This window comes from Schistocerca americana, chromosome 1 (genome assembly GCF_021461395.2).
Source record: "Schistocerca americana isolate TAMUIC-IGC-003095 chromosome 1, iqSchAmer2.1, whole genome shotgun sequence".
NCBI classification, from domain to species: domain Eukaryota; kingdom Metazoa; phylum Arthropoda; class Insecta; order Orthoptera; family Acrididae; genus Schistocerca; species Schistocerca americana.
In genome coordinates, this window is record NC_060119.1 from 1,124,663,034 (window position 1) to 1,124,690,072 (window position 27,039).

General features: G+C 43.5%; 1 protein-coding gene across 1 annotated transcript in view; it reads right to left on the minus strand.

Moving 5' to 3' along the window:
* Window positions 1–27,039, minus strand: part of LOC124551087 (caspase-1-like) — an 83,359-nt gene that overhangs the window by 15,663 nt on the left and 40,657 nt on the right. Inside the window, exons 3-4 of the mRNA XM_047126020.1 lie at window positions 21,907–22,085; window positions 10,885–11,026 (exon numbers count right to left, since the gene is read on the minus strand). Of these exons, the coding sequence (XP_046981976.1) occupies window positions 10,885–11,026; window positions 21,907–22,085 (321 nt within the window). The remainder of the gene's footprint in view (window positions 1–10,884; window positions 11,027–21,906; window positions 22,086–27,039) is intronic.

Below are 27,039 nucleotides of genomic sequence, written 5' to 3' on the forward strand. Positions count from 1 at the left end.
TTGAACACTCGCCGTCGAAGACAACATACTGAGCTCGATTACTTAAGAAGCCTTCGAGTCACTCATGTAACTGTGAACTTATTCCATATGCTCGTACCTTCGTTAACAGCTCCAATGGGGCACCGCGGCATCCCTAACTCGCGGTACAGGGCAACCTGAGTTTCGCACTAGAGGCGCTTTCTAAAACCATGCTGATTTGCGGTTATAAGATTTATTATATTCGAACTGAGAATCTGTTCAAGAATTCTGCAGCAAATCGATGTTAGGGGTATTGCTCTTTAATTTGGCGGGTCCGTGGTTTTGCCCTTTTTGTATAGAGGAGTCACTTGCGCTTTTCTCCGATCATCTGGGACTCTGCGCTGGCCGGCCTGGGTGGTCGAGCGGTTCTAGACGCTGTAGTCTGGAACCGCGCGACCGCTACGGTCGCAGGTTCGAATCCTGCCTGGGGCATGGGTGTGTGTGATGTCCTTAGGTTAGTTAGGTTTAAGTAGTTCTAAGTTCTAGGGGACTGATGGCCTCAGAAGTTAAGTCCCATAGTGCTCAGAGCCATTTGAACCATTTGAGGAGAACTAGCGTAGATGCTTAAAGGCTCGTAGCATCTTCAGCCAGTCAAGCATCTATGAAATCTCTATCATCCCTTGCAATGATATCAAAGATCATAGTAGAATGCCAAGATGCCCTTGTGAGACCAGGTGAAAACACCAGAATAAAACTGCTGTGGATCCCTGGTCACTCAGGAACAACTGGCAACGGACAAGCTGATAAGCTGGCCAAGACAGGTGTGACGATACATTTATTGCACCAGAACCTACCCTAACCATACTAACGCAACGGTAAAATCAAAACTATGTAGCTGGATCAGGAGGCAACATGTAGAATATTGATGATCCAAAAGCAAAAACTTGGCAAGTTAATGAAGCCAAAGGCAAGTTTCACGAGAAGTTCTGTAATCCCGGACTTGGACAACGTATAAGTAATGACTGGCCATGAGAACTTTGAGAAACACCAAGATACTATTACTATGGAGAAAGAAGCCCCTAAGTGTAAACATTGTGATGAGAGGGATGAAATCGCGACACACCTGAGCTTGTAATGAGAAGCGTTAGACGTCCAAAGACACAGGATATTCGTGTCATTAAGTCTTGAAGAAATAGTGTCCAATAAGGAACTACTAAAGGGTTTCCTACTACATATTTAGGCTACTGGTTAGCGTTGCTGGTATCACAGGTGGGCAACAATAGGCTTGACCACTGTTGTTTTTGTCTCCCTGTGCAAATCAAATCAATCACCAAACGCACTCAGTACAAGGACTGATCACTGCGAGGTTCATAGTATCACAGAAGAATGAAAGCATTACTTTGTTGTGAGGGCGGTCATACGACAAACGAAAGTGTGCCCTCACTATGAGAAACAGCCACTCCCACTGGAGGTTGGAGTCCTCCCTCGGGCACGGGCGTGTGTGTTGTTCTTAGAATTGGTTAGTTTAAGTTAGTTTAAATAGTGTGTAAGTCTAGGGACCGATGACCTCTGTAGTTTGTTCCCTTAAGAACGCATACACACACTCACACTGTGAGAAGTGTCATTAATGGACTGATGTCAGTGTGCTCTTGCTGCGAGTTCTGTATTTTGGCATACCAATAAAAGTGTGTCCTCACTATGTGCCGAGAAAAGAGTGCCCCCATTACAAGACACATTTAACTGTGGATTCATCACAGTGTGGCATTGTGGTGAGCGTACTGTAAGACCTTCGGTACACACACCCTCAGATTATTTGACTTGTCACTCTTACGAAGTAGGTGAATATCAGCAATATGTCTCGTGGTCTTATCGTGGAGTGTTTATCTTCTGCCATTAGATCAGACGATAGAAATGCCTCTTGCATGCTTAGAGTAGCAGATTGACGGTGACCAACTTTAAAAAGAACTTGCTTAATTTTCACCCACATTTATTAAAATAATAAAAAGCTTAAAAATTACTTAACTTGGTTCTGGATGCTATTTACAATTGACAGTCTGAAGTTCCTTTGGTATTGGTACGTTAGTCTTATTCTCACATATATCTCTGATACTTGACAAAAGTGTCTATACATTTATCTTCATGGCGATGTACAGGAATATGGTAATTTTATTGGGCCCAGACTGAAACTTGACTATAGACTGGTACAGACAAATGTAGAACTTGTACAGACTGACTAATCGGAGGTCTGTACACTCATTATAATACCACGCGTGTTCATGAATCATTGCGCGAGTGTGATCCACGAGGCGAAAAGGTGCTATGTTAGCAGCAATCTCATTGGCTGCGTTACATATTAATACGCGGATTGGCGGAAGCAGAATTTGGTCTGTCTCTATGGCAGCGCCATCTCGTAGTGCGGAAACCGACGAGCGCTGCGCCTTCGCTGTTGTGCTTAGCGGGGCGTGCTCTAGTGGGAAAGATGTGTACACGCTGACTACGCGGAACTATGTACACAACAGCCATCACTATGAAACGCATAATATCACAGATCACAAAAGCGTTCCCTCGCAGCAATGGCCATCATCTGACAGTCCAATGAATGTGTTCCTCACTATAAAGCCTGTCATATGATGGAACAATAAAAGTGTCCATCGCTAAGAGGCCTGTCAAATGATGGACCAATGAAATCAAACCCATTCTACAAATCGTAACTTTTTTTAAGTTGTTCATTGTTAACTATAAAGAGTTACAAAAAATAACCTGGTCAATCAAAGTTTCAATTACTTCCTTCTTTTATTGCTTCATTGTCTTATTCCGTTTGGAGTGATGTAATATGCGAATACACCTCCACTGAAATGATCAGTCCCGGTCATGTTTCTGTTAATGCTCCTACCGGTTCTAGACTAACAACTGATAATAACATGAAGTTAAAGAACTATATTGCGGCATATCATACAATTGTGTAAAGAAATAGGTATAACCGAATATCAATAATAATAGTATCTCTACTACTCATTTCATAATATAAGAAAGCATCTTTCATTGTTGTGCATAGCTGGATGTTGCTTTTGAGATTAGAGAAATAATAACATATACTCGCTCTTCTAACGTAACACTAACTCTACATTTTATGAGAAAAGTCATCATCAGTATTATCAGACATTAACTACTACATTAACAGGTATTTCTCATCTGCGTCTCAGGCGGTTCTTCTTCATGCTTATGTACGTTCCGCCGTCCTCCACACCGTCCAGGATTAGAAATCTCTTCACCCTTCAACTCACCTTCCACACACCTTTCTAAGGCTCTTTTCATTCTTTTAATTACACTCAGTAGTTGTCTTGCTCTCCCACTACCCTCAGCATCTACTTATTTCTCACCATACCCATCTTATTGCTTCCATCAGTCAAATACGTAAAGTATTAGTAAGATCCCGCGATCACTTTTTGTACTTTTTGTCAAAACGTTCCATCAGGATAGAAATTTTAGTTTCCGTAATAACTAGTTTCGGCTACTACCATTATTGGACTCCATTAAAACGTGAAATGACAATTGAACATTAGAAACAAACTAAACGTTGTTGTTACGGTCTTCAGTCTAAAGACTGGTTTGTACAATTCTCCAAGCTATTCTATTCCGTGCAAGCCCCTTCATCTCCAATTAACTATTACAACTTACATCCTTTTGAACCTGCTTACTGTAATCATCTCTTGGTCTCCCTTTACAGATTTTAGCCCCCACACTTCCTTTCAGTATTAAATTGATGACTCCTTGATGGTTCAAAATGCGCCTTATCAACCGATTCCTTTCTTTAGTCAAGTTACGCCACAAATATCTTTTCTCTCCAATTCTATGCAGTACCTTCTCATTGGTTACACGACCTACCCATTTAATCTTCGTCTTTCTTTTATAGCACCACATTTCAAAAGCTCTTCTCTTATTGCCTGAGCTGCTCATCGTCTACGTTTCACTTCCATACAAGGGCAAGCTTCAGACTAGTACCTTCAGAAAAGAATTCCTGACACTTAAAGCTATATTGGATGCAAACATACTTCTCTCCTCCAGAACCGATTTTTTTGGCAATGCCAGTCTATATTTTACACTGATGAGCTAAAGTATTATGACTACCCGCTTAACAGCTTGTTTGTCCATCTTTGTAATGAAATACACCATTGATTCTGCGTATCAGAGATCAGACAGTTTGTTGATAGGATTATGGAGATATGTGGCATTAGATGTCGACGCGAAGGTCATGTAATTCGAATAAATTACGAGCCTGTTATCTGAGTACGCGGCGATGGCACCCGATGCGGACCCAAATGGATTCCATAGGATTTACATCAGGCGAATTTGATCGGCGAAATTTCAACGTGAGTTCAGTCTTAAACTCCTCAAACCACTGAGGACAATTATATTAATGAAAGATGACACCGCCGTTGGGGAAGATATAAAGGGATGCGGGTGGTCCGCAGCTATCAGCGGGTCTTCAGTTACTACCACAGGTCCTATGCAAGCGCAGAAGAATGTCTCCCGTAGCATAATATTGATCCCACCAGCCTGCGTCCGTGGCGCGCTGGACGTTTCGAGCGCCGTTCATCTCGATGACGGCGTCTGTGGGGGCGGCCATCGACCTAGTGTAGCAAAAATGTGATTCACCAGAAGAGTCGACACGTTTACATTGATCGACGGTCGAGCCCCGATGTTTGCGCGCCCACTGCAATCGTAATATGAACACGCAGGGGTGGTCAGTTGTTCGATGGAGCCGTTTGTAGCAGCTCCAAAGGCTGATAGGGTTTTCTTCATTTTCCAACCACCTCTCTACAAAATTGTCGAAAAAATCAGAAAGCCTAGGAACATCCGCTGCCTGTGAATGTATCTCCAGCCTGCCATCACATACATCTTCAGGCCGTAGAAACGCCAGTGCAGCACACGTGCGAACTTGTTGTCTCACTTCCTCATTTTCTTTATATTCTCGAGTGAGTCCAAGATCCTGTACTTTCCTCCAGAAAGACTTTCTCATGTAGAAATAGCGTCCATGCACTGAGGAAGTTGGTAACGTATGTATAATTGCAGAAATCGCTCCTGACTCAAAATCTACAGTCACACCTGCAGGGTTCCATTCTGGAATATTTTCCAGCACATTTCTGAAAAGTCGGATGTATGTCTCTCTCCTTTGATTTGGTAAAGATGCAAATGCAACTGGTTCGATATTAGTCTCATTTTTATTACTTCCAAAATCTGCATGAACTGTATACAGGGTGTTGCAAAAAGGTACGGCCAAACTTTCAGGAAACATTCCTCACACACAAAGAAAGAAAATATGTTATGTGGACATGTGTCCAGAAACGCTTACTTTGCATGTTAGAGCTCATTTTATTACTTCTCTTCCAATCACATTAATCATGGAATGGAAACACACAGCAACAGAAGGTACCAGCGTGACTTCAAACACTTTGTTACAGGAAATGTTTAAAATGTCCTCCGTTAGCGAGGATACATGCATCCACCCTCCATCGCATGGAATCCCTGATGCGCTGATGCAGCCCTGGAGAATGGCGTATTGTATCACAGCCGTCCACAATATGAGCATGAAGAGTCTCTACATTTGGTAACGGGGTTGCGTAGACAAGAGCTTTCAAATGCCCCCATAAATGAAAGTCAAGAGGGTTGAGGTCAGGAGAGCGTGGAGGCTATGCAATTGGTCCGCCTCTACCAATCCATCGGTCACCGAATATGTTGTTGAGAAGCGTACGAACACTTCGACTGAAATGTGCAGGAGCTCCATCGTCCTTGAACCACTTGTGACGTACTTGTAAAGACACATGTTCTAGCAGCACAGGTACAGTATCCCGTATGAAATCATGATAACGTGCTCCATTGAGTGTAAGTGGAAGAACATGTGGCCCAATCAAGACATCACCAACAATGCCTGCCCAAACGTTCACAGAAAATCTGTGTTGATGACGTGATTGCACAATTGCGTGCGGATTCTCGCCAGCCCACACAAGTTGATTGTGAAAATTTACTATTTGATCACGTTGGAATGAAGCCTCACCCGCAAAGAAAACATTTGCACTGAAATGAGGATTGACACATTGTTGGATGAACCATTCGCAGAAGTGTACCCATGGAGGCCAATCAGCTGCTGATAGTGCCTGCACACGCTGTACATGCTACGGAAACAACTGGTTCTCCCGTAGCACTCTCCATACAGTGACGTGATCAACGTTACCTTGTACAGCAGCAACTTCTCTGACGCTGACATTAGGGTTATCGTCAACTGCACGAAGAATTGCCTCGTCCATTGGAGCTGTCCTCTTCCCCAGTAGCGAGTCATAGGCTGGAATGTTCCGTGCTCCCTAAGACGCCGATCAATTGCTTCGAACGTCTTCCTGTCGGGACACCTTTGTTATGGAAATCTGTCTCGATACAAACGTAAAGCGCCACGGCTATTGCCCCGTGCTAATCCATACATCAAATGGGCGTCTGCCAACTCCGCATTTGTAAACATTACACTGACTGCAAAACCACGATCGTGATGAACACTAACCTGTTGATGCTACGTACTGATGTGCTTGATGCTAGTACTGTAGAGCAATGAGTCGCATGTCAACACAAGCACCGAAGTCAACATTACCTTCCTTCAATTGGGCCAACTGGCGGTGAATCGAGGAAGTACAGTACATACTGACGAAATGAAAATGAGCTCTAACATGGAAATTAAGCGTTTTCGGACACATGTCCACATAACATCTTTTCTTTATTTGTGTGTGAGGAATGTTTCCTGAAAGTTTGGCGATACGTTTTTGTAACACCCTGTATATCTGTGAAAACTGTTTGCTACAGCACTTGAACGTGCCATCCATAAAAAAAGTCTCGTTTACTTCTTAGAGCCTCTCTCCCTGCTCTTCCACAAGAAACTATTATCCTGTCTCCTGATTTATCGTCGCTTAACAGGACACTGCTGTCATCATCCATAGTTAATAGCTCTGCTTTAAGTTCAGTCTCTTCTCTTGTCTCTGGATCCCTCTCACTTCCCTGTGACTTTGCCCGCCCTCTTCGTTGTTCGCTGCTCTGGCATTTCTGTCACAAAGTCGTACCCTCGATAATGCAAGCTACCTAACTCCTCTGAATAGATTTTAGAAATAAACGTATTTTCCTCTCGTGCCCTCTTTTTGCCTGGTTCAGAGTCCTCTGTACTTCCAACCTTGCGTCATCCAGAGCTCCATATTGATGCTGGTGCGAAAAGAGCACTGTAGAATTCTTGGATTTAAGCTTTCCGCGGCTATGCTTCCGTGTAAGAATAACCTTGATAGCGGCGACTAGGCTTACCACGAATTGTCGTTGAAACTTCCATATCACAACTATTGAGATGGTAAGATCCAATGGCACGATGTGAAGTCTACGAAAACTAGAGCGAAACTAATAGGCAGATGGGACTGTGCGGGCGGAGTTCGGCCGCGCCCAGGGAACAGGTAGAGCAAGGTGATTGGGACGGTCCGGATGCAGCTAGGGCGGGACACAATGGACGCAGGTACGAGGCAGAGGGTTGGCAGATTTCTAGTGGGGCTTGAAAACTTTTAACAAATTTACGAGTATATGCGTTGTTCAAACTCGTGCCTGTGGTAAAGAGACTGCAACAATAATAGATAAACTGTGATTTTTAGTTGAATGTGCCAGCCAAGTCCTATAAACATTCTCACGCTGTGGCTGATATTTCTTTTTAAGTTTTTTGTCATTATTTTGATGACTCAACTGTTAGATTTCCAAGACATTCAAAGGTCACTGACAGATGTCAGAAAAGACAATATTACTACTACTTTCATTGGATTCTTCTTCATTTGCTCTTTCTTCAACTAATACACTATCTTCTTTTGCATAGCAATTATGTGGAAGATTTTCTACGTTTTCTTTAAGTCCTTCAGTTTGATCAAGAACCACCTCCCTAATAGGTTCTTAATTTTTGTTAGTCTTTTCAATTTTTTGATCATCTGCAAATGCATTCTTGAACTATAATATTTTTGAGCCTTCTTTCCTGTCCTTTGGGTCGAGTGCTTCTCTGACGTAAGTTTAACAAATTTCAGCATTGAACCAGCCAACAAATAGACCTTCAAAAACCTGACGACAAATTACTTGTCCATTTATTTATTTACTTATTTTGTGCTCCGCTTGGGCAACGTCACTGTGTATATGTTCCGAACCAAATTTCTGCATAAATGAACAGATTTTTTTTTTTTTACCTTTTAACCAGTAACGGTGGGGAATTCATACATTCGGTCTGCTACGGAGCTCCATGTTCAACAGTGCGACAATTAGGTCAGTTTCTTTCTTTCTCTGTGAGGTTTGTAATGTTTTAACTCCGAAACAATTAACTGAAGTACGTAATCGTTTTCTGTTTCGTGTTTTCTGTTTCATGGCGCCAGGTGGGGACAGTGGAGAGCAGCGTCGTATACCGTACTTCGTTCGTAACTGGCCTGAGAGCGACGATCGCTGAAAATCTACCAGCCGACAGCGAGCCCACACATGTAGATGCGCCGGAACTCGCCTGGGTCGCTGTCCCTTAACTAGTGTACATATTTTAAAAAGGAAAACATTTCATTGTAACTGTATATACGTCCATCTGCCGACCCATTCACAGCATCGAACATGTTATCGTTGACTGCGGCAGAAACTTTTGTCATGTACTGTGTGTGATTCAATGAGAAGAACACAATGAAGTCGAGTCACAACATTTTTTTTTTTAAATTGTGTGGCGAAGGAAAACTGCTCTGTTGAATTTTAAACTTTTGTTAGTAAAAGCATCACAAAAGTATTAATGAACCTCTGAAGCAGTGATCTTGCGTAAACTAAAATGTGCCTCGAATGATTTTAACGAGTTAAAAGTAATTTCAAGTTATGAAGTCACATCCTTTCAATTTTACAAAGATACTAACAAACAAGACCATGAATAATGAAACTTTTATAATTAAAAATTTCATTAATAATAACTCGGTTTAGAAACATAAGCTGTGGAACATCATTGGAGCAAAGAGCTCAGACAGTCGATATACGGATTCACAGGTACAGTAAACTATGACGGAAAGAATTTTCTGCAACAGGTAGATGCCTCCTCCCATTAGATTAATTCCGCGCGAGCCCAGATAGAACCTTTTAACAAACAATTACGTCGCCTATATTTCTAAGTGACGTTTGCAGGAAAAAATACCTCTGAATAGTAACCACCTTGAACCACAGCAGTGAATACGCGGAGAAAGAGCACACCCAACTTCACTACATTCTGGCAACCGAGAAGGGCGTACAGCTACTTAAATACGCATTATACGAGGGCTATCCACAAAGTACATTAGGTTTTGTAATTAAAAATAAATAAAATATTGGAAATTTTTTTATTATATACAGATGAAAGCCACACTTAAATACTACTTTTCTACATAGTTGCCATTTAAATTAAGGCACTTATAGTATCGATGGACGAGCTTGGAAATTCCTTCGTCGTAAAATTCGGCCGCCTGCGCCTTCAACCACGTGGTTACCTCTTCTTGAAGCTGTGCGGCGTCATCAAAACGCTGCATAGCCAACCACTTCTTCATTTCTGGGAATAAGTGGAAGTCGCTCAGTGCCAGGTCGGGACTGTACGGCGGATGAGGAAACAACTCCCACTTAAAAGATTCGAGAACTTCACAAGTGGCATTTGCCGTGTGGGCCCAGGCGTTGTCGTGAATCAGCAAGATCTTTGAGCCCAACTTTCCCCTGCGCTTGTTTTGTATTGCTCTTCTGAGGTTGTGCAGAGTTTGGCAATACCTTTGAGAGTTTATTGTAGTGCCTCTTTCGAGGAAATCCACAAAAATCACACCTTTTCTGTACCAAAAGACAGTCGCCATCACGTTCCTTGCCGACATTGTCTGCATGCATTTCTTGGGTTTTTGCGGGGAATTTGTGTGCCCCCACCGCATTGACTGCAATTTTGTCTCGCAGTTCACATGCTTAACCCATGTTTCGTCACTAGTAACGATGCGATCGAGGAATGAGTCGCCATGTTTCTCGTAAGCGCCCAAAAACGTTAACGCTGCAGCCATTCGCTGACTTTTGTGAATCTCTGTCAAGATTTTTGGTATCCATCTTGCACAAAACCTGTGGTAACCTAGCTTTTCGGTAATGATTTCGTGCAACAAACTTCGTGAAATTTGTGGAAACTCATAGAGAGTTCCGTTATTGTGAAATTACGGATTTCACGGACCGCGGCATCGACTTTTTCGACAAGTTCGGCAGTCACTATGCTGGGTCTTCCACTTCGCTCTTCGTCGTGAACGTTAGTTCAGCCATTTTTAAATTTTATGACCCACTGACTTCAGTGATTATGTTGTCCCCATACACTTCACAAAGCTGCCGATAGATTTCTATTGGTGTACAGTTTTTTGCAGTCAGAAACCTTATTACAGCACGCACTTCACACTTCGTGGCATTTTCAATTAACACTGACATTTCAAACTGTCACAGTAACTCAACAGAGTACAGAACGAACCTCTCACTAGCACGGCAGGATGCCGACTGAGCGGCGGAATGCCATGACACCAAGATGGCCGCGCTAGCCCCGCCCCTAACGGACACAAACGAAAACGTAATGTACTTTGTGGATAGCCCTCGTATGTTACCCTCCTGATTTGCCACTCCCAAAGATTTGCAATGATTCGATGTACAAATGCTGCTGAACAAAGTTGTTGTGGGAGTTCATGAATGTGTTTTTACCTGTTCAAAGTCTCAGCAGTACAGACGCAAAAAAAATTTTTTAAGTTCTATCATTCGCGTAGCATTTATAGATGGGCAGAATTGAGCTGCATAGAATAGACGTATGTTTGGTAAACTGATTACTCTTAATAAAAATTTAAAAAAAGAACAGATGTTCTGGTAGTTGACATGGTACCACACCTTCGAATGTGGAGTAGGCGATGAGGAAGTCAGCGAACGATGGCACCTGGAAGCTGGCTGGGATAACTGCAGCAGCATCTGTTGAGTCACCGATGCAGTTTCGGACAATGGCGCCAGGGTCCCTGGTTCGACCTTTGCACGCCTGCAATAAACAGATCGTATCTCAACCATGTATCTACATCTGTATGTATTACCTGGACAACACTGTAAAGTGGTTGACAGAGGGTACTTAGCCACAATAGAAGAAACGTTCAAGAGTGGGATTTAAGTTCAAGGAGAAAGGACATCAACGATAAGATTCGCTGATGTCAATGCTGTCCTCAATGAAAGTGAAGAAGAATTACACGATCTGCTGAATGGAATGAACAGTCTAAATGAGTCCAGAATTTGGATTGAGAGCATATCGAAGAAAGACGAAAGTAATGAGGAGTAGCAGAAATGAGAGCAGTGAGAAACTTAACATCAGGGTCGATGATCACGAAGTAGATGAAGTTAAGGAATTCTGCTACCTTGGAGCAAACTAACCCATGACGGACAGAGCAAAGAGAATATAAGAAACAGATTAGAACTGGCAAAAAGGGCCATCCTGGGCAAGAAAAGACTGCTAATATCAAACAAATGTCAAAATTTCAGGAAAAAAATTCTGAAAATTTACGTTGGGAGGACGGCATTGTATGGTAGTGAAACATCGGCTGTGGGAAAATCAGAACAGAAAGGAATCGAAGCGTTTGATATGTGATGCTAGAGAAGACTGTTGAAAATTAGGTTGACTGATAATGTATGCAATATGAGGATCTGCACAGAATCGGTGAGGAGAGGAATAGATGGAAAACACTACGAAAAAGAAGAGATGACAGAGGGATAGAAAAACAATTAAAATCGCTCAAAAGAGGAAAGGCCGCTGGACCTGATGGGATACCAGTTCGATTTTACACAGAGTACGCGAAGGAACTTGCCCCCCTTCTTGCAGCGGTGTACCGTAAGTCTCTAGAAGAGCGCAGCGTTCCAAAGGATTGGAAAAGGGCACAGGTCACCCCCGTTTTGAAGAAGGGACGTGGAATAGATGTGCAGAACTATAGACCTATATCTATAACGTCGATCAGTTGTAGATTTTTGGAACACGTATTATATTCGAGTATAATGACTTTTCTGGAGACTAGAAATCTACTCTGTAGGAACCAGCATGGGTTTCGAAAAAGACGATCGTGTGAAACCCAGCTCGCGCTATTCGTCCAAGAGACTCAGAGGGCCATAGACACGGGTTCCCAGGTAGATGCCGTGTTTCTTGACTTCCGCAAGGCGTTCGATACAGTTTCCCACAGTCGTCTAATGAACAAAGTAAGAGCATATGGACTATCAGACCAATTGTGTGATTGGATTGAAGAGTTCCTAGATAACAGAACGCAGCATGTTTTTCTCAATGGAGAGAAGACTTCCGAAGTAAGAGTGATTTCAGGTGTGCCGCAGGGGAGTGTCGTAGGACCATTGCTGTTCACAATATACATAAATGACCTTGTGGATGACATCGGAAGTTCACTGAGGCTTTTTGCGGATGATGCTGTGGTATATCGAGAGGTTGTAACAATGAAAAATTGTACTGAAATGCAGGAGGATCTGCAGCGAATTGACGCATGGTGCAGGGAATGGCAATTGAATCTCAATGTACACAAGTGTAATGTGCTACGAATACATAGAAAGAAAGATCCTTTATCATTTAGCTACAATATAGCAGGTCAACAACTGGAAGCAGTTAATTCCATAAATTATCTGAGAGTACGCATTAGGAGTGATTTAAAATGGAATGATCATATAAAGTTGATCGTCGGTAAAGCAGATGCCAGAATGAGATTCATTGGAAGAATCCTAAGGAAATCAATCCGAAAACAAAGGAAGTTGGTTACAGTACGCCTGTTCGCCCACTGCTTGAATACTGCTGAGCAGTGTGGGATCCGTACCAGATAGTGTTGATAGAAGAGATAGAGAAGATCCAACGGAGAGCAGCGCGCTTCGTTACCGGATTATTTAGCAATCGCGAAAGCGTTACGGAGATGATAGATAAACTCCAGTGGAAGACTCTGCAGGAGAGACGCTCAGTAGCTCGGTACGGGCTTTTGTTGAAGTTTTGAGAACATACCTTCACCGAGGAGTCAAGCAGTATATTGCTCCCTCCTACGTATATCTCTCAAAGAGACCATGAGGATAAAATCAGAGAGATTAGAGCCCACACAGAGGAATACTGACAATCCTCCTTTCCATGAACAATACGAGACTGGAATAGAAGAGAGAACCGATAGAGGTACTCATGGTACCATCCGCCACACACCGTCAGGTGGCTTGCGGAGTATGGATGTAGATGTAGATATAGATGTAGACAGGGTGGCAGGACATCTGTTAAGACATCAGGGAATAACTTCCATGCTACTGGAGATAGCTGAGAGTGTAAAACCTTTAGAAGAAGAAAGAGATTGGAATCCATTCAGCAAATAATTGAGGATATGGAGTACATAATTGAGACTAAGAGATTGGCACAGTAGAGGAATTCGTGTCAATCGCATGAAACCAGTCAGAGGACTGATGACTCAAAAAAAATTCTTCATTGATCAGTCTCGCTTCGAACTGACTGTCAGCCTAGAGTGAAAGTCTGGGGAGCCACTTCACTTCATAGCTGGGCCCCGTTGGTTGTCATTCGCGGCACTCTTAAAGCACCGCGGTACGTCGACAACATTGTATGCCCCGTTTAGTTGCCGCTCGTGGAAAGCCATCCTGGGTTTACGTTTCAGCAAGATAAAGCCCGCCCGCACACAGCAAGAGTTTCTCGTTTTTTCTTCGTGCTTGTGAAGCTCTACCTTCGCCAGCAAGATCACCAGATCCCTCCCCAATTCAGAACAGAATCTGACACGTTATCCCTTATGTGGACAACCAACAACTCTATCAATGAACGTCAATGTGCCGGCCAGGGTGGCCGAGAGGTTCTAGGCGCTATAGTCTGGAACCGCGCGACTGCTACGGTCGAGAGTTCGAATCTTGCCTCGGGAATGGGTGTGTGTGATGTCCTTAGATTAGTTAGGTTTAAGTAGTCCTAGGTTCTAGAGGACTGATGACCTCAGAAGTTAAGTCCCATAGTGCTCAGAGCCATTTTGAACGCCAAGGCAAATAACTGCTTGCAGGAGGTTCAGAGCGGGACCAACGCACTTTATTATCGCACATGATTCAGCATCTGTTGGTTTAGAAATGTGGACGCAACATTGCTTTCATCACAAATAAAGGTTTGCAAAAAAAACTTTACTTAGCGGTCCCTGTATTTCCTTACCGCTAGAATGCAGACGGTGCGGGATTCTGGTTATACATGTAAACACAAGAATATTTTTCTTCTTTGCACATAACAATACCTTGTTTAAGTTTCTTATTTTGCCTCAGCACATATTTTTGCAATTAATCATTTTATTCGTTTGTGCTACATATTGTCGTAGTCATTTTAAAGGAAAATTATTTTATTCGTTTTGTATTCTCTTTTGGTTTGGGACAAGCTGGCCACTATAATGAGGGAAAGGGAGTGGACTGGAAAACCAGAAGACTTATAAACTCATTATATCTTAATCAAAAAGTTTCAGTTAAAGTGAGAGGAGAAAGTACAAACTGGATCAGACTAGGAAAAGGAGTAAGACAAGGATGCTGTTTATCACCTACTCTTTTCAACCTCTACTTGGAAAATATGATTGACCAATGCTCATTAGATGACAAAGGAGTAGAAATTGGAGGAAGAAGAGTAGGGTGTTTGAGCTTTGCTGATGACGTGGTCCTTCTAGCCACAGGATTTGGTGGACACCATTGCAACTAACGGAAAAAAATATGGAATGAAAATTAACACAAATAAAACATAAGTATTGGCACTAGAAGGAAATAAGGAAATAAAAATTATGCTGAATGGAGAAACACTAGAACAGGTGAAAAATTTTGAGTATCTTGCAAGCAGGATAGACACCGACTGGAAGTGCACCACAGAAATTAAAACAACGATAGTAATGGCAATAGAGGCGTTTTATAAGAAAAGGAGAATCTTCTGCAGCGGCCTGGACAGAGAACTCAGACTCATAAAATGTCTTGTATGGAGTGCTTTTCTATATGGCGCTGAAACATGGACTATGAGGAAAAAAGACAGAGAAAGGCTGGAGGCTTTTGAGATCTGGACATGGCGGAAGATGGAAAGAATAAGTTGAATGGACAGAGTAAAAAATGAGGAGGTACTGAGAAGAGTGGGAGAGAAAAGACAGTTACTAGATGTAATAAAGAAAAGAAAAAGAAATTGTATTGGGCATATATTAAGAAAGAATGACGGACTGATAAAAACAGTTTTAGAAGGTTATGTAGAAGGGAAAAGGAAACGAGGAAGGAAGAGATTCCAGATACTGGATGACATGATGGGCGGTACAACATACAGCAGCCTTAAGAAGAAAGCAATGGATCGCAGAAAATGGAGAGGCAAAGGACCTGCTAATATAGCAGATAACTGATGATGATGATTCTCTTTTATAATGTCCTTGTCTTTAGACTACGTACAATTTTTTTCTATTTAAGACCCGAAAATGTATGTCACACTGTTGTATTACCGCTTCAGTTACGTGTTTCATACGGCTGAGCGATTATCGCATTCCTCCATCTATATACTACCTCAGTTGTGCCCTCCTTGACGACCAGCCATTCCGATTCAACATTAGACTACCCACGCCAGGGCAGGTCCTTCAGCTTTAGTGCCACAGACGTGTTTCTTCTTAACATCAGTGTTCCCCACCAAGGTTATTAAATATGTTTTTCAATGTAATTTTGCCGTGTGTCTGTTTTTTACATTTTATGGCAACTGTTTTTAACTGAAAGTGAAGGAAGTCATGTGTCGTATGTACAAAAACTCCCATTTTATTTTCGCCTTAAAATTTTTCTAATTCATTGTGTATATCTCACATTTATGTTTATTATTCTTTCATCTTATTTACATTTTCTTCTCGAGGCGTTGACATGGGGAAGGGAGTAACTCATGAAGGCAAATTTGAGAGGAGAAGCAAAACACTGGTTTGACATTATGAAAAATGAAGTTGTATTTACCAAATGGTTATGTATTTACCAAATGGTTATATATTTACAGAAAGCTGCACATTTTATAAGAAATATAATTATGGTGTACAAATATTGTGGTGAAATGCGCGATATTTGACCTCCATGTAGTCCAAAATCACCAAGAAGTTTTTTTTTTTTTTTTAATTCTAGCTGAATTTACCCTTTTTCAAAATTTCGTGCTCCCCCCACGGTTACACTTCATTGTATGAATCTTTTATTCGTACAATGGACAGCTTATCCCTCACAATTCTATTCCAAGAAGCAGAACTGACCTTAACTAGTTCTGCATGCAATAATATACCGCATGCCGAGGTGAAATCATAGAAATGTTCCTCCGACATCTTAACAACATTGAATGGCTGTAAATGCTGCGCTCCTCTAATCATATCAGCTATTTTGTGAGGAGTCATTGGTTGTGAAATCTTCTTTGTCTTCTCTATTATTCCGAAATCTGGGAGACAAGGCATCTACGAATACTCCAATACTAGAAGTCACAAATTGACATTTTCAACCATGCTGTTGTCCACTGAGTAGGTTAAATCCGTCAAAACCATCCAATTTTTATTTTGCCCCGCGCATTTCGCACACCACACGGTCAGAGATACGTGAATGAAACAAGTTTGGGAGTCATTTTGTCGTTCTAACAACTCCTAGTAACGTTACTATCGAATGAATAACACAGTAATGAACGGTTGGTTACAGAGTAAACGCTGGTATCTCTGTGGCTTCTTGACTTACTTCCAAACCCACGCCAGCTCACTTGGTGTTACAAGTGCCATCTCGCATCGTTCGTAAGAACGTAACGGCTGACAACTTCGACATTCTGCTTCTTCTGTGCCACTGGCGACATGTCTCACTACCTTTTCGATAATAAATCTGAAAAATGATTTGTTTTGACTTACTACTTTTCCCATGTCAGTACCTCAAATATTAATAATAAAGAAAAAAATGTTTAAAACACTATTGAAGATTTCATTCATTCTGAAGGAGGTATCTCTAGTGGTACTGAAACCTGGACAAGGCCTATTACGAATGAACATCATTCAACCAATTGGCTGTATACACTGAATAGGCAGAAGATGACGACCACCTACCTAGTAGCAGTATGTCCACCTTTGGCATGGATGAGAGCAGCGATTAGTCGCTACAGTGCAGCCTTGGTAGGTCTCTGGAGAGGGTTGGCACCACATTTGCACATACAAATCACCTAATTCCCGTAAATTCCGGGGAGATGGACGATGGGCACGGACACGACGTTCAGTCACATCCCAGACGGATTCCTACGGCGAGTTGGAGGCCAGCACATCACTTGGAGTTCATCAGTGTCTTTCTCGAACCGATCCATCACACTCCTGCCCTTGTGGCATGGCGCATTATCTTGTTGAAAAATGCCATTGCCTTCAGGAAGAAAGATCATCTTGAAGGGGTGTACGTGGCCTGCGTTCAGTGTACGATACTGCTTGGCCGTCATGGTGCCTTGCAAAGCTCCACTGGACCAATGGATGCCCATGTGAACATTCCCCAGAGCATAATGGAGCCGCCGCCAGTCTGTCTCCGTCCCACAGTACAGGTGTGAAGTAGCTGTTCTCCTGGGAGACGACGGATTCGCGCCCTCCCATCGGCTTCATGAAGAAGGTATTTGAGCCGTAGTAAAATTTGCTGTTTTGAAGAGCGCGCCGCAGCGTGTAGTGTGAAGCAGTCGCCTTCCGTTTCTGGCGGTGGCGCCGCTGTGGCAATCGCAGCTTTGGTGTGTGCCTCTGGTGGGAAAAGGGAAAAGTTGCCTGTTCACGTGCATTTAAGGGGCGCTATGAGCTCGGTAGAGGCCCCCTCCCTCCTCGTGAGCGGCTTCCCCCTCCTACTCACCCCACCACTCTTGTGCCCCCTTTCAGTGTCTCTGCACTCCCTCCTGCCCTGTCTTCCCTCTTCATCTCCCGCCCCACGTGTCTCCTGCCTCTTCGTGTACCCACTGATGCCCTTCCACTCTTCATCCTGCTGCCCCTTGCTCTCCCCTCCTTTTTCATCCTCTCTGACCTTTCCCTTGGCAGGTTCCACCTGGCAGTTTTATATTCTTCCTTGTGTGTGCTCCAAGTGGGTTTTAAGTTTGTTGTTCTGGTGTGTTTTTAATACTGTGGCCGACTTTTAACCTGTGCATGTCCATTCAGTGTCTTCTATGTGTTTTAAGAGTCGCCACCTGTGTTTTTTAACTTTCTGGTGACTTTTTTAACTGTCCTTCATGACCATCTCCATGTCAATCTATTTTTACCTCCATTTTCCCCTATTAGTCTGTTTTAAGTTCCCCTCTTTTATCGCCTTATGTATGTAACATTTTATTCTTATTTTAAGTTGTCATGTCACTCGGCTGAAGAGTGGCGAATTGTGCCGCTGACAGCCCTCCCCTGCCCATATGGAGCAGGGGAATGAAATCACAACAAAGAAACAAAAAAAAAAAAAACTCGGTAGAGGGGCAGTCTCTCAGTCGCGACGAGTCTGGTCAGTTGGTCATCCGGCTCAGTGTGTGGCAGTTAGTGTCTGTCTGTCGTTTGGAGTTCTAGTATGTTGTCATCTGGATCAAACTTTAAATCTGGCACTAGGAGGGGGGCAAGTCTGGGCAGTTGGTCAGCCGTGTCAGAGTGGCCCAGTCAGTGTCTATCTGTCGTCCGGTATGCTAGCATGTGTTAGGTCGCCAGTCTGCTCGAGTTTGCTCAGGCAATGGGCATTGGCGGTTGGATCGATCGATTGGTCGGTCGCGTACAGAGACACGAGATGACTTGTCCGCCTGGAGCGTCGGCGCATGTGAGGTCGCCACGTGAGTCCAGTGGCCGCGCCGTATATCGAGCCGTAGGGGTTTCGCGGCCGGCACGAGAGCGACAGGGGCTAGCCTACGACATCAGTCTGGCCGGTACGAGTTGCAACGCCGTGAGACAGGAGATCGGCGCGCCTTCCTGCGTCCGTTGAAGCGGCTGGCAGCGGACGGTTCGGGAGAATGTTTGAGGGTGCTGCGCCAGGTCTTCGCTATACATCGCCGTTTATTAGAAGTTAACTGATTGCGGATATATTGTTTCATTTACTTGTAAAATTCTACTTGTGTTCTTGGTCAGTCTCTCGTCCCCAGCTTGCTTGTTTGCCTCTCGTCGGCATTTGTTAGGCAGTTAGTGTCTGTCTGTCAGTCTGCCGTACGTTAATAACTGCCTCTGTCATGTTTGTCAGATTCGGTGTCATCGATATTATTGCTTAAAGGCCGAATTCTTGAAATATGTTTCTATCTTGTTTATCATCTTGCGAGGTGGTATATGCGTAATGTAGAGCATGTTGTACATTTTATGTAAGTCTGCATTTTATGCATTTTATTTAAATAGTCATTTTAGATTATAAGCTTGCCACCCTTCCACCGTAATAGTCCTAAAAAAATTTTAAAAAATTGCACTTTCGGTGGCAAATAATTCGAGGGTTGTACCATTTCCATTCCTCTTACGGGGTGCATAGTTTACATGTTTGTATGAGTTGTTAAAATTATTGTTTAAAGTAATCTGGTGTGTTGCAGATTTGCACCAGTGTACTCTTTCAGAGGTTGTTGTGAGCTGTCATGACTACGGCCGTGTTGAGAGGGAGCAGGCAAGTTTCTCAGCCCAAAGGCTCCTATTGTTAATATTGTTCTTGCCTCAAAATAAAACTGTAACTTGATATTTCGAGGGTGCTTTTCTGCTTATAATTTTAAGTTTGTTTTGAAAAGGCCTTTGGGAATAAAATTCACATTTGTTAAATTGTGACTTGATATTTCAAGTGTGCTTTTCTGCTTATAACTTTAAATTTGTCTTGAAAAGCTTTTAGGAATAAATTCACATCTGTTAAAGGTGCATTTTCCATCAGTTGCTTAATGGTAACTACTTCCACGCTCACCTAGTGTGATTAAATGTGTCACTGTTCATGATGAATCGCCAGTAAATAAAGTAATTCCTTAAGAAAAGATTTTGAAAGTAAAATTACGGTTCAGTATCTGGATTCATCTGACCACGCAACGCTCTGCCACTGCGCCAATGGCCAGTGCTGATGTCACGTGCCAATTTTAGTCGTAGTTGCCGATGTTGAGGTGTCAACATTGGCACATGCATGAGTTGTCGGCAATGGGCGCCCATCGTTAGCAGCGTTTTCAGACACACTTGTACTCCATCCAGCATTAAAGTCTGATGTCAGTTGCGCCGTAGTTCGCCTCCTGTCCTGTTTTACCAGTCTGTCCAGCCTACGACGTCCGACATCTGTAATGAGGGGTGGCAGCCCAACCCGACGACGCTTGGATGTGGTTGCACCCTAGTTTGGCCACGTGTGGAAGACACTCAGCACAGCACTCCTCGAACACCCGAAAAGTCGTGCCGTTTTCAAAATGGTCGTGCCAAGCCTCCGCGCCATCATGATCTGCCCTCTATCAAACTAAGATAGAAGGCCTGCCTTCCCCATTTCTGCACACGGGCAGCATGCTCACTGATACTACACTACTGGCCATTAAAATTGCTACACCAAGAAGAAATGCAGATGATAAATGGGTATTCATTGAACAAATATATTACACTAGAACTGACACGTGATTACATTTTCACGCAATTTGGGTGCATAGATCCTGAGAAATCAGTACCCAGTACAACCACCTCTGGCCGTAATAACGGTCTTGATACGCCTGAGCAGTGAGTCAAACAGAGCTTGGACGGCGTGTACAGGTACAGCTGCCCATGCAGCTTCAACACGATACCACAGTTCATCAAGAATAGTGCCTGGTGTATTGTGACAAGCCAGTTGCTCTACCACCATTGTTCAGACGTTTTCAATTGGTGAGAGATCTGGAGAAAGTGCTGGCCAGGGCAGCAGTCGAACATTTTCTGTATCCACAAAGGCTCGTACAGGACCTGAAACATACGGTCGTGCATTATCCTGCTGAAATGTAGGGTTTCGCAGGGATCGAATGAAGGGTAGAGCCACGGGTCGTAACACATCTGAAATGTAACGTCCCCTGTTCAAAGTGCCGTCAATGCGAACAAGAGGTGACCGAGACGTGGAACCAATGGCACCCAATACCATCACGCCAGGTGATGCGCCAGAATGGCGATGACGAATGCACGCTTCCAATGTGCGTTCACCGCGATGTCGCCAAACACGGATGCGACCATCATGATGCTGTAAACAGAACCTGGATTCATCCGAAAAAAATGACGTTTTGCCGTTCGTGCACCCAGGTTCGTCCGAACTGTTCGTGCAGATGGTTGTTGTCTTGCAAACGTTCTCATGTGTTGACTCAGGGATCGAGACGTGGCTGCACGATCCGTTACAGCCATGGAGGTAAGATGCCTGTCATCTCGACTGCTAGTGATACGAGGCCGTTGGGATCCAGCGAACAGCAATGTCGCGATACGATAAACCGCACTCGCGATAGGCTACAATCCGATCTTTATGGAAGCCGGAAACCTGATGGTACGCATTTCTCCTCCTTACACGAGGCATCACGACAACGTTTCACCAGGCAGCGCCGGTCAACTGCTGTTTGTGTATGAGAACTCGGTTGGAAAGTTTCCTCATGTCAGCACGTTGTAGGCGTCGCCACTGGCGCCAACCTTGTGTGAATGCTCTGAAAAGCTAATCGTTTGTATATCACAGCATCTTCTTCCTGTCGCTTAAATTTCTCGTCTGTTGCACGTCATCTTCGTGGTGTAGCAATTTTAATGGTCAGATGTGTAAATGCGCCGTGCGTGTGTCTGATTAACAGTAATTCCTCGCTAGGTGGCGCTGCTATCGCCTGGACGGGTTTATATCGATAGTAGGTCGGTGGCCATAATGTTCCTGGCTTATCAGTGTACATTATTTACTGAAAATATTGTTTGTAGTATGACATAAATAATGGAAGTAAACGGAGGTGACGGGCCAGCCTACCTGAATGAAGAAGAGCTTGGGCTTGCCAGCGAGAGTGGGACAGCTGGTGGCTATGAAGGGCTCCCACAGCGTCCTGGCGTCGTACTCCCTGTCCTTCGCATCCAGCCTGCCGCCGCGCTCGCCGTGCGTCAGCACGATCACCGCCAGGCAGTCGTGCTCGCTGTGGTCCTGTTGAGCCACTGCAACCACGTAACGACCACACTGCCACAACCGGTGCCTCACACAATGGCTTACTCTATTTTTATTTGCGGTTGGTATACAAGGCTACGCAGCTAAGCTCTTCACCTGTTTGTTCCTGAAGATACCGTAATAATGTTTTCAAACGACTAAGAGTCCTCTCTAAATGACGTACAATGCCATTCCATAAATGTATTAATTAAAATTTCTCGTTTTCAAACAGGAGTATACTACAGGGTGTCCGAAAAGACTTTCCCTGATTACATAAATTGATAACTCAGGCTAGAAGCAAGATACAAATATGAAACTTGTGTCGAATTGTTTATAGCTATCAAAGTTTTTGTTCTGTTTTAGGTTCGCAGTACGTAAGTAGTGGATGAGGTGCAGTGCCCAAGAAGCCATGTTAACCAATCAGGAGAAGGCACAGTGTGTCCTGTGGTACCATGAGACAAGATCACCAACCACAGTGCAGAGACACTTCCAGACAACATTTGGAAGGAATCCACCTGATGTCAAGAGCATTAAAGCCTGGTATGAGAAGTTCAAGAACACAGGATCGGTTGCTGACCTTCCGAGGTCTGGTCGACCAAGAACCTCAGCAGACAGAGTGGAAGCTGTAAGGCAGTTTTTTCTGCGAAGTCCGAAGAAATCGGTGCGCAGGGCCTCACGTGAATTACAGATGCCAAAAGGCTCTCTCCATGACGTTTTACACAAACATTTATTGTTTCGTGCATACAAAGTGCAAATCGTTCAGGCCTTGTTGCCCAATGACAGTACACGTCGATATGACTTTGCGGTCGAAATGCTATCACGTATTGAAGACGATGTTCGTTATCTCAGACGAATTGCCTTTTCCGACGAAGCGACCTTTTTTGTCAGTGGAGTAGTGAATCGCCATAATGTGCGCATTTGGGGTTCGCAACCCCCTGGCGATGTCATGGATTGCACCAGAGGCAGTCCAAAGGTGAATGTTTGGTGCGCGCTATTACACGATCGAATTGTCGGGCCATTCTTCTTCGCTAAGGCTAGCATCACATCTGCAGTGTATCTGGATATGTTGCAACAGTATGCTGTTCCTCAGCTGCTTCAGTATCACCCCGATGTCTTGCTTCAGCAAAACGGTGCACTGCTTCATTGGGGTTTGGACGTCCGTGCCTATCTCGATATGACCTTTCCTGGGCGATGGATTGGTCGTGATGCGTCAACGGTTTGGCCTCCACGTTCTCCTGACATAATCCGATTAGACTTCTTTTTATGGAGTTATGTCAAAGACAAGGTCTACCGAACACGTTTACCCGATGTTGAAACCCTGCGGCAACGGATAACCACAGTCATTGAATCGATCCTTCCTGTGGTCTTGGCTAATGTGTGGACGGAAATTGAATATCGCCTAAATGTGCTACGTGTTACCAAGAGTGCTCGCGTGGAAGTTTACTGATGTGTGAAAAAACCTTTGATAGTTTGTAAACAATTAGACACCAGTTTCATATTTGTGTCTTACTTCTAGCTTGAGTTATCAGTTAATGTAATCAGGGAAAGACTTTTCGGACACCCTGTATTTTCTGTCGCTGGTACCGCAGTTCTAAACGACACATTTGACGGCGTTCCACTTCCCAAAATCTGACGACTAGTTTAGATAAATGCTGCCGGCAAGGTGAACGAAAGACAGCGTTTTATTGGTAGAAGACTTAGAAGATGCAACAGATCTTCTAAATAGACTGCCTACACTACGCTTGTCCGTCCTCTTTATGAGTATTACTGCGTGGTGTGGGATACTTAACAGGTAAGATTAACGGAGTGCGTCGAGAAAGTTCAAAGAAGGGCAGCACGTTTTGTATTATCGAGAAGTAGGTGAGAGAGTGTCACTGACATGATACAGGGCGGACAGCATAACAACAAAGGCGTTTCTATTTGCGGCAGGGAACTTCTCACGAAATTTCAATCGTCAACATTCTCTTCCGAATGGGAAAATATTTCGTCGATGCCGACCTACATAAGGAGAAATGATCATCGTAATAAAATAAGGGAAATCCTAGCTCGCACGCAAAGACATAGGAGTTAGTATCTGTAGCACGCTGTTGGAGAGTGGTATAAGAAATGTTGTTCTTATCTCAAAGCTGTAGATGGATCAAAACAAAATGTGCAGACATTCTGTGACCAAAATGGTGCTGAAACAGAGGATGACTGCCTAAAGGCCGAAATACTACATGTCTTTTTCCAAAGCAGTTTCACAGAGGAAGACTGCACTGTAGTTCCTTCTCCAGATTGTCGCACAGAAGACAAAATGGTAGATATAGAAATAGATGACAGAGGGATAGAGCCCAAACACTTTTAAGTCTAAACTGAAGAGTTTCCTCATGGCTCACTCCTTCTATTCTGTCGAGGAGCTCCTGGAAGAGATAAAAAATTAAGCAAATTCCAGTGTTACATTCTTGATTTTCTTTATTTAAACTAACGACTTGTTTCATTTTATCTGTTTCTACAATCGTGTTATAATTTCATGTATTGACTCGTTCCATGACCATGGAGACTTCTCCTAAATTTGGTCCCACGGAACAATAAATAAATAAATAAATAAATAAATAAATAAAAGAAACAATTAAAATTGCTCAAAAGAGGAAAGGCCGCTGTACCTGATGGCATACTAGTTAGTTTTTACACAGAGCACGCCAAGGAACTTGCCCCTCTTCTTGCAGCGGTGGATCGAAGGTCTCTAGAACAGCGCAGCGTTCCAAAAGATTGGAAAAGGCCATTGGTCATCCCCGTTTTCAAGAAGGGACGTGGAACAGATGTGCAGAACCATAGACCTATATGTCTAACGTCGACAGTTGTAGAATTTTGGAACACGTATTATGTTCGAGTATAATGACTTTTCTGGAGACTAGAAATCTACTCTGTACGAATCAGCATGGGTTTCGAAAAAGACGATCGTGTGAAACCCAGCTCGCGCTATTCGTCCACGAGACTCACAGGGCCATAGACACGGGTTCCCAGGTTGTTGTTGTTGTGGTCTTCAGTACTGAGACTGGTTTGATGCAGCTCTCCATGCTACTCTACACTGTGCAAGCTTCTTCATCTCCCAGTACTTACTGCAACCTATGTCCTTCTGAATCTGCTTAGTGTATTCATCTCTTGGTCTCCCTTTATGATTTTTACCCTCCACACTGCCCTCCAATGCTAAATTTGTGATCCCTTGATGCCTCATAACATGTCCTACCAACCGGTCCCTTCTTCTTGTCAAGTAGTGCCACAAATTCCTCTTCTCCCCGATTCTATTCAATACCTCCTCATTAGTTATGTGATCTATCCATATAATCTTCAGCATTCTTCTGTAGCACCACATTTTGAAAACTTCTATTGTCTTCTTGTCCAAATTATTTATCGTCCATGTTTCACTTCCATACATGGCTACACTCCATACAAATATTTTCTGAAACGACTTCCTGACACTTAAATCTATACTCGATGTTAACAAATTTCTCTTCTTCAGAAACGATTTTCTTGCCATTGACAGTCTACATTTTATATCCTCTCTACTTCGACCATCATCAGTTATTTTGCTCCCCAAATAGCAAAACTCCTTTACTACTTTAAGTGTCTCATTTCCTAATCTAATTCCCTCAGCATCACCCGACTTAATTCGACTACATTCCATTGTAGTCGTTTTGCTTTTGTTGATGTTCATCTTATATCCTCCTTTCAAGACACTGCTTATTCCATTCAACTGCTCTTCCAAGTCCTTTGCTGTCCTTTTCCGTGGATTTTAATACCTACTCCGAATTTTTCTTTTGTTTCCTTTACTGCTTGCTCAATATACAGATTGAATAACATCGGGGAGAGGCTACAACCCTGTCTCACTCCGTTCCCAACTGCTGCTTCCCTTTCATGTCCCGGCAGATGCCGTGTTTCTTGACTTCCGCAAGGCGTTCGATACAGTTCCCCACTGTCGTTTAATGAACAAAGTAAGAGCGTGTGGACTATCAGAGCAGTGGTGTGATTGGATTGAAGAGTTCCTAGATAACAGAAAGCAGCATGTCTTTCTCAATGGAGAGAAGTCTTCCGAAGTAAGAGTGATTTCAGGTGTGCCGCAGAGCAGTGTCGTAGGACCGTTTCTATTCACAATATATATAAATGACCTTGTGGATAACATCGGAAGGTCATTGAGGCTTTTTGCGGATGATGCTGTGGTATATCGAGAGGTTGTAACAATGGAAAATTGTACTGAAACGCAAGAGGATCTGCAACAACTTGACGCATGGTGCAGGGAATGGCAATTGAATCTCACTGTAGACAAGTGTAATGTGGTGCGAATACATAGAAAGAAATATCTCTTATCATTTACCTACAATATAGCAGGCCAACAACTTGAAGCAGTTAATTCCTACGTATATCTCGCAAAGAGACCGTGAGGATAAATTCAGAGAGATTAGAGCCCACACGGAGGCATACCGACAATCCTTCTTTCAACGAACAATACGAGACTGGAATAGAAGGGAGAACCGATAGAGGTACTCAAGTTACCCTCCACCACACACCGTCAGATGGCTTGCGGAGTATGGATGTAGATGTAGAAGAGAATTCTTTGAAGAAAGAAGCTACTGTCCTGGTGTTGCAACAGAACCGAACGGGAGAATTCCATGTGTATTCTGCAGTTCCGCTGGTTTTCTGCTGGTGAAGTGGCTCATGATGTGGCTGGAAGTTGTTTCCACACAAAGTGTGAACAATCGTAGGCTGACTTATTCCAGAGGCACTCGCAGTTTCTCTGGAACTAACATGTGAGTCATGAGAAACATCTGTTGGGATACCTTTTAGCGTACAACTCAACGGTGCTCTTTGTGGACCTTCCGCATTATCCATAGAAAATTGGCCGCGATATCAGCGTGGCGTCCTTGCGGCGTTTGCCACCCAATGCTGATGAGTGCTTTTTTGGGGCCGGCATCACCCAGGGACGCCGCA